This window comes from Podarcis raffonei, chromosome 1, assembly GCF_027172205.1.
Source record: "Podarcis raffonei isolate rPodRaf1 chromosome 1, rPodRaf1.pri, whole genome shotgun sequence".
Lineage (NCBI taxonomy): Eukaryota > Metazoa > Chordata > Lepidosauria > Squamata > Lacertidae > Podarcis > Podarcis raffonei.
Window position 1 is genome coordinate 83,507,856 of NC_070602.1, and position 13,585 is coordinate 83,521,440.

Below are 13,585 nucleotides of genomic sequence, written 5' to 3' on the forward strand. Positions count from 1 at the left end.
CATGTCTCTGGAGTTGCTATATGTCCCTGCTAAAATCATCAGCAGTGAAACTGTTAAGGCTGCCTTTCCCATCCACTTGGCTTATTTTTTGTTTAGTTATTTACTTAAGCTATTTATATTAAGTTGTGTAACATAAGACGTAAAGGCACACAGTGGATATGCTTATGGCTCACAAAGCCCAATGAGCTGAATGGAGGCACCTCCCTGATGCAAACTGAATCCAGTTTAAGGAGGCACAGTGGGCACGCAGAGCAGAAGAGTGACTCCCTTTTGCACACACACCCATGCAACCACCTGGCTCAGCTTTTTGTTTCCGCCCTCTTGCCAGCCATGGTCCTTCCCCAGCACCACCTCCTACTACACTGAGAGGACAATGTCTCCTCATTCTAAATTCTCTTGCTGCTGAAGCAGGCATGTAGAGAATGATCAGATCCTGTCTCCCTCCCCTGCCACCAAACCTGTGGGTTCCAATGGAAGCTGTCCCACCAAGAGCACAAATGGGATGCCTGCAAGATGGGGAGTTGCTGCCCATAGATTGGAGCCTACTTCCCAGGGGGCTGTTGTGCCGTGCCTGGTCCCAAGGAGCTGTCCTTCTCTGGTACTGTCAGTAGTGATGCATCTCTGATTTTTCTCCCATCTTCTCTGCATCTCTGCCCTTCTGTGTCTGCCCTTCCTTCTTCCCCATCCCTGCTCCCACTCCTACCTCTCTCCTACCCCACTCTCTCTCTCTCTCTTCCCATCTCCACCCCACCCCCCTCTTTCTTTCTCGCTCTCTTTCTGATCTTTCCCATCCCCAGATCCACCTGGTGGAGTCCGACCCCAACCACTTTGCCTCCCAGCTGGTGCAGACCTTCATCCACTATGACACCACAGACCACAAGAGGGATGAAGAGCATGCCCAGAGGCTGCTGGGGCTTGTGCAGGAGCGGGGCTTGCATCTGGACGGCTGCCTCTCCTACTGGGACGACTGCATGGTCCTGACGGCACTGGTGTGCGAAGGGCTGGGCCTGCGCTGCAGCTCCCCGACAGCCATGCGCGTGGCCAAGCAGAAGAGCCGCACTCACCTGCACTTGCTGCGCCGTCGCAAAGAGGGGGCTCGCTGGCCCTCGGCAGCGCTCTATGCCGTGCCCTGCTGCCACCTAGAGAGCCACACGGATGTGGAGCGGGCTGCGAGCCACATCAGCTTCCCTGGGGTCATGAAGCTAGAGTACGGGGCCGGGGCTGTGGGGGTCAAGCTGGTGGAGGATGCACAGCAGTGCCACCTGCACTTTGACAAGATCTCCAGGGACCTGCAGGATGATTCAGACCACCCGGGCATCGGGCTGGGCTGGGGCAATGCCATGCTATTGATGGAGTACGTCTCCGGCACTGAGCACGACGTGGATCTGGTGATGTACGAAGGGCGGATGCTGGGGGCTTTTGTCTCTGACAACGGGCCCACCCGGGTGCCCAACTTCACCGAAACGGCAGCCTGCATGCCCACCTGCCTGCCCCCTGACCGTGAGGCACAGCTCATCCGTGCTGCCTACCAGTGCTGCTTAGGCTGCGGCCTCACCGACGGCGTGTTCAACGTGGAGCTGAAGCTGACCGCGTCCGGCCCCAAGCTCATCGAGATCAACCCCCGCATGGGCGGCTTCTACCTCCGCGACTGGATTCAGGAGATCTACGGCGTGGACATCATGCTGGCCTCCGTCATGGTGGCCTGCGGGGTGGTCCCCCTCCTGCCTGCTCGCTCTCGCCCCCGCATGCACCTGGTGGGAGTGATGTGCTTGGTGTCGCAGCACCTGCAGGCCCTCAAGTCCACGGCCAGCCTGGAGACGCTCCAGGCCCTGCATGAGCGTGGCGTCATCCGCCTCAACCTGCTCGATGACGAGCTCGTGTCCAGCGAGTACGAGGAGCCCTACTGCAACGTGGCTTGTGCCAGCTCTAGCCGCCGCGAGGCCTGCCTCAAGCTGCTAGGCATCTGCCAGGTGCTGGGCATTGACTCCCCACACTACCCTGTGGCCCACTTCCTCTCGCATTTCAAATAGCCTTGGAGATATGGCTCCCTCCGTCTGGAGCTGAGCCTGGGCCTGCTCCGGAGAGGGAGCCTTGCCTGCCCCTGCTCCTAAATTAGCCTTCCCCTGCTCCCAACTCACCACTGGGGTTTGCATTATTACACAAACGCCCTATTTCCTACAGTCTTTCTCAAGTGGCTGCTGTCTCCCTCAGGAAGGAGCGTGGCACCATCTGGTGCCATCTCTGGTAAGTGCCACACACACACACCATTCACACCCTTGAATGGGCTCACATCCTCCTTTTGCGGGGGGGTCCTATTCAATGCAGAGTCCCACCCTTCTTGAAGTCATCTCCTCTTCCTTTATTTGCAGCTCTGCTTAATTCCCCAACTACAACCTTGGGTCCTACATCGTTCCTCCCCACCACCATACACAGAGGCAAGATCTCGCCTCTTCACTTTCCCTTTCTTCCGCTGGGGGAAAAGTTGTTGGCTCATGGCCAGGCATCCCCCGGAGAGATCCTATTTCATGCTTCCAAAATCAGTGGAAAGAGGGCTGGGGTCAAAAAATTCTTACAGTCCCCACCAGCCACAATACTTCAGTGATCCTGCAGAGCAAAATAGTGCAAATCTGACTCTGAGCATTCTTCCCCCCCCCCCGCCCCAAATACTTAACCCCCGTATGCAAACGTCATTTACTTACGGGAAAGTCCCGCAAACTCCTCTGCCAACCTACTGTAACAAAAGGACCATATGCAAGCCTGCAATAACAGATGTTTACAGAGCAGTAGAATGTAAGACATTAACAAGCTAGTTCCACTGACTCAGCACTTGCAAACCCCCGCAGTAACATCCTAGCGCCGCGTGATCCTTTTAGGAGCTAATGAGCATGCACAATACTGTGCTCATAAAATGACCATAGGAATAACAGGAGGGCAAACAGTGATGTGGTGGCAATCTCTGACATGCATGCTTAGGTGCTGGGAGAAGCCGCCAACCAAGTTTTCAGTGCTTGCAAGAGAAACTGCTGTAACAATCTCCCTGCAGTGTCCCAAGAGAGACCCTACAGTAGGAAATCGCTGTGACAGAGCTTCTAAGCACCCACCAGTAACACATTAGCATATGAGAATCTCCAGTGAAAAACAGCACCAGCACTCCTGACTTACCTTAAAATAATCAGCCTTCCAACGGAAGCCCCTTCCAATGCCCCTGAAGACCCTACACTACTAAGAAACCATAGTGCCAGCATTCCTGAGTGTTTCTGCAATAACAAGCCACAACCTTGCCACCACTCTGAATTATGATGAAGTAGTAATGCTTTGTGCATAGTCCTAGCATCCCCAAATAAGTGACGTTACCAATATAGTACCAGCATCCTTAAAAATGCCTATAACCAGCATAAAGGAAAAAGAAGCAAAAGCAGTTTTGACTGGCATGGTGGAAGAGCATCTCTTGTCTGTTTAGCATGCTAGTGGAAAACTCTGGCCCTCCAGAAGCGGTTGGACTACGACTTCTGTCAGCCCCAACCAGACATGGCCAATGATCAGAGATGATGGGAGCTGCAGTCCATCAGCATCTAGAGGGTCCATCAGCCTACCACACTTGTTTAATAGCTCATGGGTTTCTTGCAGCTTCTGAAAGAGCAGTTGCAGGATGGAGCACCTGAAGGGCCTGGGATGACATTCCAGAGCCTGTGAGGCTTAAAATGACAGGCATATTGATCCTGTTGGGGGAGAGGGGAGGCAGGAACTGAGAGATTCAGGGTGCCCATGATTGGGTGACTAACAGCAGGACCATTAGTTAAGTGTGCCCTCCTAACATGGGTTGGTGACCCTGCCTTCCTGCCTGCCTATCCTTCCCAACACTTCTGTAACCAGGCAGGCATAATAGTTCCTCCCCCACAATAAAATGCCGTGTAAAAACATCCAGACTGCAGAGGTGTTATTTGCACCTGCCCCAGAGCTCAATACCCAATTGCTTACTGGCTGGTGAAAGAAAACCTGGCAGAGAATGAAGATCCGCTGAGAAGCAAGTGGACTTTGGAGGACTTCGCTGGATGGATAAGTCTCTTCACAGCCACCCCCCCTCACCTCATGGACCTGTTCACTTCAGGGAGGCTTCCAGATGCTTCTATAAGAAGCTGCACCCAAAGGGGGGGGGGAGGAAATAGCGTTCCAGAGTTTGGCTGTTCATCATCTTATGTGAAGAACAAAGACTGGCTTCATTCAGCACCCAGACCAGATGTTCTTTTCTGCACTGTTCTGCCCAAGGGTGTTCTCTCCTCTGACCTAGGGTGTTTAGAGCAGTTGAACCAGAATTTATTCCCTTCCCCGATTCCTGAAAGGAAAGAGCAGCTCTCCCTTTGTCTTAAGCACTTTGCAGGTTTAGGCAGAGCTACTCAGTTGAACTGTTCTCTTTAACCAAAATGACTGAGAGGAGGGGTTTGACATTCTCCAATAAGGAGGGTGAGGTAGGTGTAGCTGTCATTCTCCTACCTTGGTTCTGCTTTAACCAACCCCTCACCTACATAGTTATGAATGACCTGTGAAAAATAGTCTTCTCTGCTGCTTTGGAATGAATCCTGATACTTTTCAGGCCTTGCCATCGGAACCAAAGTTTCATTTGCTGGATCTACCCCACACATTTCCTGCCTTCTCTTCACAAAACAATCTTTGTACTTAACTAAGACCAGCGAGCTCGTGAATTCTAGATACAAAACGTACCATGAAGAAACCTAATTACGTGACCGGAATGCAGTAGTCATATTGAAGAGAGGGAAAGAGAAATGGGAAAAAAGCTCTGGCAAACTTTCTCAATTTGCATTAACTTCTGCTCATGAAGTAATTCCATAATGTCATGGAATTTGTAATGCTTTGGCAGTGATGCAGCGTGAGAAAAGTGCTTCAGCAGGAAAGTGCTGGAGGGTAAAAAGTCCAAAGCTGTAAAATGAAATGGGGTAAGGGGTGCTGTTGGCAGAGGGACAGAGCGGTGGAGAAAGGGAGAGGAAGTAACTGCCAAGCCACTTCTGTTCAGCCATGGAGAATGCACAAGTCCCAGGCATTTGACATTCTGTAGCCTTAACCATTCTACCAGGGATACTGGGAGAGCTCAGAACTCAAGGAGCCCTGTCTTTTGACATCTAATCCATGCTAGTTCTTCCCTCAAAATAAGTGCCAAGGGAAGAAAAACTGGGGGGGGGGGGTGGAGAATGTCAAGAGCACATAAAAATATTTTATTGGGCCAGTGCTTTTGTGTTCTCTTGGTTACCAAACACATCAGTGTGCTTTGTAAACGGCTCTGAATAAGCAGCATGCTGTCAGGCCAGTTAAATCTTGCAGGTTTTTGTGCTGCCTTAAAATGCACTCCCCACTTTTTATCCTCTCTTCCGTTTGAGCCTTCTATTCTAGTTTTTCAACAGGAGTGCCAGCATGAAGGTCATTTGCTGACCACGTGGGTAGAAACAATGTTCACAATCTTGTGTGTCCTTCAGCATGTGTAACCCTATACCATACAGGGCTTTAGCGGCAGAATACGGAGGGCTGATCAAGCTGCATGTTAACCTACATAGATGAAGAATAAGAGGAAACTTACATCGGTCTTTATTAGTTAGGTAACATTTTAATGTATCCCCATGAGAGGATTACCCGTGTTAGAAAAATCCACGCTTCCATTGGCCTTTGAGCTGGGAGCCTACCAAACATCTCAGATCACAATGTAACTTCTATAAATCTCTGGTGAATACCTAGTCTTCCTGCAGAACACTAAGAAGATCACGATGGGTGGCTGGCCAGTGCTCCACCTCTAAAGCTGGTAATTGAAGGGGCCAGGAGCCACCTCTCTAAAGGCAGGATTTGGCACATGAGTCTGTAGTTGCTGACTTCTATAAAGTCATATGGCAATAGATGGACTGAGATACCACCAGAATGTTTAGAACTGGACAACATATCTGGAGTGCCAAACCAGAAAATGATTTTTATTAAGAAAAGAAGACAACAGCCACTGTGTCTCTATATTAATGTCTCAATGCCATAGTGAAGGACACAACAGAGGGCTTCTAGCATAGTGGAGGAGGTTCTCTACCAATGGTGTGGAGAACCTATCTTTGTAGAAAGATAGCCCACCCAACCTTACATCTAAAACTTATGGGGTCTCTGGTTTCTGCATGTCAGTTGCCCTCATGCTGCTAACCAATTTACTGCAGAATTAAAAACAACACATGCTAGTTAAAGAAACCACAGCTTGCTAAAGAGTAAGCAGTTAAACCAGTAAGTCTTACAGCTTTTTAAAAAGCAGAAAGGCCCTTCTCTTAGAAGCTGATGTTTGGACTTCATAAAGTGAAGATACAAGGGGTATTATTTATACCCCACCCATCTGGCTGGGTTTCCCCAGCCACTCTGGGCAGCTTACAGTGCATATAAAAGCATAGTAAAACAGCAAACATTAACAACTTCCTGATACAGGGCTGCCTTCAGATGTATTCCTGAAGTTATGTAGTTCTTTGTCTCCTTGACGTCTGATGGGAGGGCGCCACTGCCAAGATGGCCCTCTGCCTGGTTCCCTGTAACTTCTCAAAGTGTGGGAGCCGCTAGAAGACCCTCAGAGGAGGACTTCGGTGTCCAGACTGAGCAATGGGAGTGGAGATGCTCCTTCAGGTATACTGAACCAAGGCTCTTTATTGGATTGATGCAGGGAGAGATGGCTCCAAAGGCATGCCAAGTCTCAGGCCCTGAGGAGCTTTAAAGGTAAGTCCCATGAATTGGCCCTGGAAGCTAACAGAATGACAGTGCAGAGGCCACAAGACTAACTGAATATGCTAATGCCTCCCAGAGTCCATCAGGAGATGAGCAAAAACATTCCTGCAGCTTCTTGATGATCTTAAATGGAAACACCACAGGCCACATTGTAGTAGTCAAGCTATAAAAGCATGCATAAATGTAGGGGAGTACCTCCAAAAAGCAGTCTATGTAACAGTCACCATTGGTAAAAGTTTCCTCTGGCTACCACCAATACTTACTTATCCAGGAGTTGGATCCAGAACTATACCCAGATTACAAATGTATTCAAATCTGGATATCTCCACCACATCCATCATGGACACTAATCACCACAGCCTAGGTTTACCCCACCAGCAATATCTTGTCTGGATCTCTTTGGCTTTGCCCCTCTAGTTCACTCCTTCACAACCTCCAGCCACCGGTTGCGTCAGCCTGTCAGTCCTGTCTGTTTAGCTAGTGATAGATTATTCCAAGGCTGTCCCAGTGCCTTCATAGATGATGTAGACATTAAGCGGCATTAATAAGAAAAAGTCTTCTGGAACACCCCATGCCAAAGAGCATCACAAACGACAACTCATTGAGGGTGGGAAAACAAAAAAGGAAAAATACTGAAAAGCCAGCTCCAAAAAGCTAGCTGTTCTTCCCATCTGATCCAAAGTATCAAAAGCCACTGAGAAGGCTAACAAGATCAACAGGGTAATAAAGAGGACTCTTGGAGGGTTGCTAAAACTACTACGGAAAAACCCAACAGTAAAGAGTCAAGGAAATAAGTTTCATCTAGAAATGTTTAGCTCAGAAGACAGGAGATGAGGGAATGGACTTGATTGCTTTCATAAGGGGCTAAAAAATGCCATAAAGAAGATTGAGTAAAGTAGTACAAGAAACACACAAAATAGATTACTTCTTCATAGCACACATACTTGAAAACTACTGAATTTGCTGCTAGGAAATGTACTGACTGCTGACTTGCGTGGCATTAAAAGGGGTGTGCACAAATTAATGGAGGATAAGTCTCTCCATGGCTTCTAGCTACAATGGCTGTGTTACTTCTAGTAGAGGTAGTATGTCTACTAGATGCTGTGGAATACAAGTGGGGAGAGTGCTTTTCTGCTCTCATGTACTATTTGTGGGCATCCGTCAGCCATCCACTTGGCCACTGTGAGAACAGGATGCTAGGCTAGATGAGTTTTTGGCCTGATCCAGCTGGACCCCCACGTTTGTGGGGGCCCATCTATACCTACAAGTCTTAACATCTTTGAAAACTCCCAACATCACAGTGCAGCTGTAATCAATGTACTGGTGATAACTGCTGAAGTACATGGGAGATTGTTTTTGGAATTTATAGACTGCTGGAAGTAATAGAATGTCATTCCCGCCTCCCACTTGCTGATCATGTAAAGTTTACATATTTTCCCTCCTTTCTCATTAGGTAAAGATTTTCCAAAAGCGGCAACAGGCATCAGAATTGATATGGCTGGTGGAATTCCTGCTGCCTGTGCTTTACACATGCACCCATGTGGAAGTTATCTTTCTGCAATACAATTCCACATGGTGTGTGAATTTTGCAACCACGTGGTCAGGGCAGATTATGTGGGGCCTTCCCCTGCAATCAGCAAACGACCCAAACTATCTGACTCACCCTCATATTTGCATAGGTTAATAAAATTGTAGAGTTGGAATGTTTCCCAAGGGTCATCTACTCCAATTCCCCTGCGATGGTCCAAGCCACGTGACACTGCATCAGAGAACAGTGGCTTCCATGTGGAATTCAACCAATGTTATGGACGCCTCTTAACATCTATTAGCATCTGTCAAAGCAGGTGACAACCAATCTCATCATGTTACACTTCATTTGATGTCATGTTACAGTAAAAAAATATGTCTGATTCTAGTTCATCAACAATGGAGGCTTTGAGCTGCATATATGGGCTACCAGAAAGCAGCTACAGTAGTTCCTAATTCCACTTCTCTAGCACAATAATTAACTCTTCTCCACAGCAATATGTCAAAATCAAACCTTCTAAGCTTACTTGATCTCTAGAGGTAGACAGACCCATTAAAGTCCAGTCTGTCCCAGTACAGTGGTACCTCGGGTTACAAACGCTTCAGGTTACAGACTCCACTAACCCAGAAGTAGTACCTCGGGTTAAGAACTTTGCTTCAGGATGAGAACAGAAATCGTGTGGCGGCGCAGCAGCAGCAGTGGGAGGCCTCCATTAGCTAAAGTGGTGCTTCAGGTTAAGAACAGTTTCAGGTTAAGAACAGACCTCCGGAACGAATTAAGTTCTTAACCCGAGGTACCACTGTACTACATGGGGATGGGTCTAAGTCCATCCTGTCCTGTTCCCATGCAGATTTTAAAGTGTTTGCACATTGGTAGCCATGTTTCTGCTGTATAATTCACTCTGAGAGTGAGAGTGGCAAGATGCCCTGCTAACCACTCCAGGCTGTGGATGGCTGGAAGACTTCCCTGGGTCTTAAAAAAAATGGGAACAGAGGAAGTACTGTAGCACTCAGACCATCTCATAAAGGAATCCACTGTAAAGTGGACTCATGATTCTATCCAAATCTTGATTTTCCCAGATGAGATCCAGTAACTCCTATTTGGAATCTGAATTCTGTGGATTCCTCCCTGCTAAGAGCTTTCAACTGCACGTCTCTAGTTACACACCCACACACCCAACTAATAAACTCCACATAGCGCTTAGTTGCAATCTCCTAATCCACAGGCACCATTTTAATGCAAAGACCAAATTTATCCACTGTTTTTGCAATAGTAGCTTCCAGTTTAAAGTTTTATATACTCGGGAGCTGTTTAGAGCTAAGAGCTACTGCAGTAATAATCCTGTCTGTGTACACTCTACATGCTTTGTTTTTTGGAATCATAACCATTGTGGATTAAACCAAAATAGTGGTTTGAAGCCCTACAAAGCCAATGCAAATTGCAGAAAGGCAAGTATTACGTGAAGGATCTTTTAAAGACGAATAACAAGGTTGTGTAACAGAAGGTAGATGTGCTTCCAGGGTATGGTCTGAAAGGAATATGATACAAAACCTTGTCAAACCTAAGTTGGTTTGGGTCTAGTCAGTACTTTGATGCAGTGTTTGAAACTCCCATTGTTCTAGGCACATTTTGCAACAGGGAATTTCATTAGTGCAAAGGTTCTGAGCTCGGTGCAGCACTACGCCTAAGATTTCAGATGAAAACTGCAGAGTGGAAGGAAAGGAGGACCTTTTTGCCTCCCCACTTCCAGCTACTCTCTGAAGACTGGAGAAGAGACCCTCTTAAGAATATTAGGGGGGTGGGCAGAGGAAGGACTAGACCATGTGAAAAATGAATGTAATATTTTAACTGCAGTTCGTTCATTTTCAGCTTTGTATTCTTGTTATAAAAAAAGCTCGCCTAGACATTCCGTTTTTGCGCCCATAACCTAGGTTTAAGGTGCCATTTAGCTCCTAGCTTTCATATTTCAGTTTCTAACACTGCTTTGATGGGAGATTGGACAATAACCCCATGTACATTACACCTTGAACTCTGGGATGGAAGAAAGGTGGGGGTACAAACATAATATACGTTAAAAAAATTTAATTTAGAATTAGTCATGTTACTAACTCAAACATTGGCACATCCCAAATAAGCCATTAATCCTACTCCACAGCGGTCTAATTAGGAAGCCCATACCAGCACAAGTGTTTTTGAAAACTGAAGAATAGATCGCTCTAGATTTCTATCCTAGGAGATTTAATTTACTGCCTTTTTCTAAAAACAAGAATGTGTTAAGCGCACTCTTACTAGGCTGCAATCTTAAGCATATTTACAATGCAATAGTTTCCACTGAACTTAGATGTATTTGGGTATGTCTAAGGCTGGTAGCTCCTAGCACTACACAACCATTGCTCTACTATTGTAAGCTGCATGTGCAATTTTGTACGCTTGCAATTTTCAGATTTCAGGAGTGCAGCACTCTTTGTCAGTATACATTTTCACTATCTTCCCATTCTGGTGAGCTTGACATGGTCTTGTGTGTGGAGACAGCAAATTAGAAGTGTTTAATAGCAAATTAGAAGATGAGGTGGGGAAAAACAGTACTAAAATGCTGCTTAATGGGAGGGGGGACCCCTGGTTTTTGTTTTTAAAAATTGTGTTAGTTAAAGTGCTTTTTCATTTTGGTGCTGTGAAATTAAATTATTGTGTAAAAAAATAAGCAGGCTGATTAAATGCTGCCACTGGGAAAGGCAATGACAAATGTATGTCCAACCAGATGTGTGGTAATAGATTCACAACCACACTTTTTTTTAAAAAAGGTGGATTAGGTCCAAGGCCATCTATGAGTTGCATTCAACAAAGCACCGGGGTGTACTTTAAGATTCTTGTCCCACTGAACAAGCAGCCGGTACACTGTTCTCCCCTGAACTTTTTGTAGCTGAAAGAACATGAAAGATAGAAGAAGAAAGTAAGAATTAACAGAGAGAGAGAGTAGGGAATAAAAAACAACAGAGAAGAAAGGAAACCTAGGAAATCTTGGGAAATGAAAAAAAGAGTGATGGAGCAAGAAAAACAGAGGTGAATATGAATGATGGAAGAATAAGGGGACCCCTCCCATTATTTTGGGGAAGAGATTACACTGGTACCTTGGTTTACAACCATAATCCATTCCGGAGGTCCGGTTGTAAACCAATACAGGTTGTAACCCAAGGTGTGCTTTCGCCAATTGCCCCCCCCCCAAAAAAGGGATTGTAATTTTAAAAAATGGATTGTAATCCTAAAAAAGGGACACACACTTCCGGGTTTGATGTGGTTGTAAGGCAAAATGGTTGCAAACCAAGGTACTACTGTAGCTCACATTCTTAACATATAGTTGGGTTTTGAGACTCCCTTGTCACAGAAAGCAAAACTATGGATCTGAGCCCCCACCCTAAGTTATAATTTTTGTGGCTAAAAGTTTTCCTGTTATAAATTGTTATCCCTGTAAAATATGTTGAAGATTATGTTTCTGTCTTTACCATTATGATATAGTAAGGCTTAACAGAGATCTTCACAAAATGGTTGCTCAAAACTAAAAGTTTGTTGCCTCTAACACACATATTATTTACAACACTGTCTGGAATAAGGTCCAGGATGCAAATGAATTAATATCAAAAGTACCTCTTGGCCTACCTTGTTCAGTCTGCAAAGCCTAGCAATCTGTTGGGCCTTGCAGAGGGCGGCCTCCTCTCAACCTTGGAGTCTCTCTGAGATGTTGCCTTCTACAGAACAGAACTTTCCAGAAGTCTGGTCCTGTGATATGAGTCTTCTTTTCAACATTTAGTTCTCCAGGTCAGGAGCAAAGCTCCAGGAATCTGTTATAGTTGAGAAAATCAAACCAGAGGGTTGTAGAAGGAAGGTCAAGGAGCCAGCACAAAGAGCTGAAAGGAAAGTTGGGGGCCTGTCCTGTGATTTGTTGAAAAGGCGAGAACTAAATGTGTTTCGGAGGCCTAAGTTTTACTGAAGAGCTGAAGCAGGAAGGAGTCACTTCAAAGCCTGAGCAGAACTCAGCTATGGCTGCTGGAGACTGCTTTAGGGCCACAGGTACCTGAACACTAAACTGCACCGCTTTGCCTTTGTAAAGAGTTTATTGCTGGCTAGGACAAGCACAAAGTCTCGGGGTGAAATTCTAACATGCACCCCTACCTGTCCGAATAAAAGTTTGATTGTTTGATTTTCTTGTTTGTATTAGCCCTTAACCCGGAACATTATTTTGCACACCACATATCTCTTAGCTCGATAAAGCCCCATGGGAACATTGGATGAACTGTTGTTCCAAGGACTAGGGCCTTGATCCAGTTCTCTGTACAGGCAGCTCGTCGTATGTTACAACTGATGGGCCTGGATGCAGATGTACATCCTTCTGCACATTTAAAAAAAAACACACACACACATCCACCCAGTTCAATGATGCTCATATGGTCAAAAACTTCGTGGACATCACAAACAAACCCACACTCCTAAAATGTTGAACATGTAAAACAAACCCTGAGGGCATGCTCACATAATTCTGAAATTGTTTCTAGTACATGCAGGAAAAGTATTCTGACAATCAAATATATATTTTGCAAAAGTGTCACACCTGTGAGTGGAAACTAGGCAGATGGAATGGAAAGATTGAATATCTTCTCTGTTCTTGGTGCTACAGCTTTTCACACCTAAGATTTACCAAGTGTTTATGCAAATAAACAACAGTCAGCAGATATGTTATAAACAACAGTCAGCAGATATGTTAAACATCTTTCATTTCCTCAGCATACCTTTGATTTGTGCTGCAAGATTTGCTACACTTGCCAATGCGGGCTATAGCTATGGTCTATTAGCACATTAACCTACTGGCAGCATGGTGTCACAACTTGATCTAAGGTGTGTAACAACAGCTATACTACCCCCAAACAAATAAATGGTGGAAAAATTAAGAAGTGGATTCTCAAATGCCTTCTTGGTTGACCTAAGATGGATTCTGGGTCTGAAACTACTGAAGAGTTCTGGTTCAGCAAGACTCCTTTCTGATCCATGTAAATGTAGAGGATAACATAGCAGTTCTTGGAACTATCACAAGAGGCCACTGTTGAACAACCTCACTCCATGGAAGAGAAGGTGGAATTTTTGCAGAGAAATTAAGAGTTGTGCAGATAGAAAAATATCAAATGACACACATAGTATAAACTTCTAGTAAAAGCAGAAAGCTGTCACCAGCCATGATTCCCTTATGGGCACCATGGCTTTGCGGTGTGATTCAGCTAACAACAAAGCCTGCAGGTTTAGCAACGAAATTAAAGCTATCTT

General features: G+C 45.8%; 1 protein-coding gene across 5 annotated transcripts in view; it reads left to right on the forward strand.

Moving 5' to 3' along the window:
- Positions 1-3,920, forward strand: part of CARNS1 (carnosine synthase 1) — a 32,835-nt gene extending 28,915 nt beyond the window's left edge. For all 5 annotated transcript variants that reach the window (XM_053399842.1, XM_053399872.1, XM_053399836.1 and 2 more), the window contains one exon: positions 798-3,920. In XM_053399842.1, coding sequence (XP_053255817.1) covers positions 798-2,030 — 1,233 coding nt within the window. In that variant the 3' untranslated portion in view covers positions 2,031-3,920. The remainder of the gene's footprint in view (positions 1-797) is intronic.
- Positions 3,921-13,585: the final 9,665 nt, after the last annotated feature.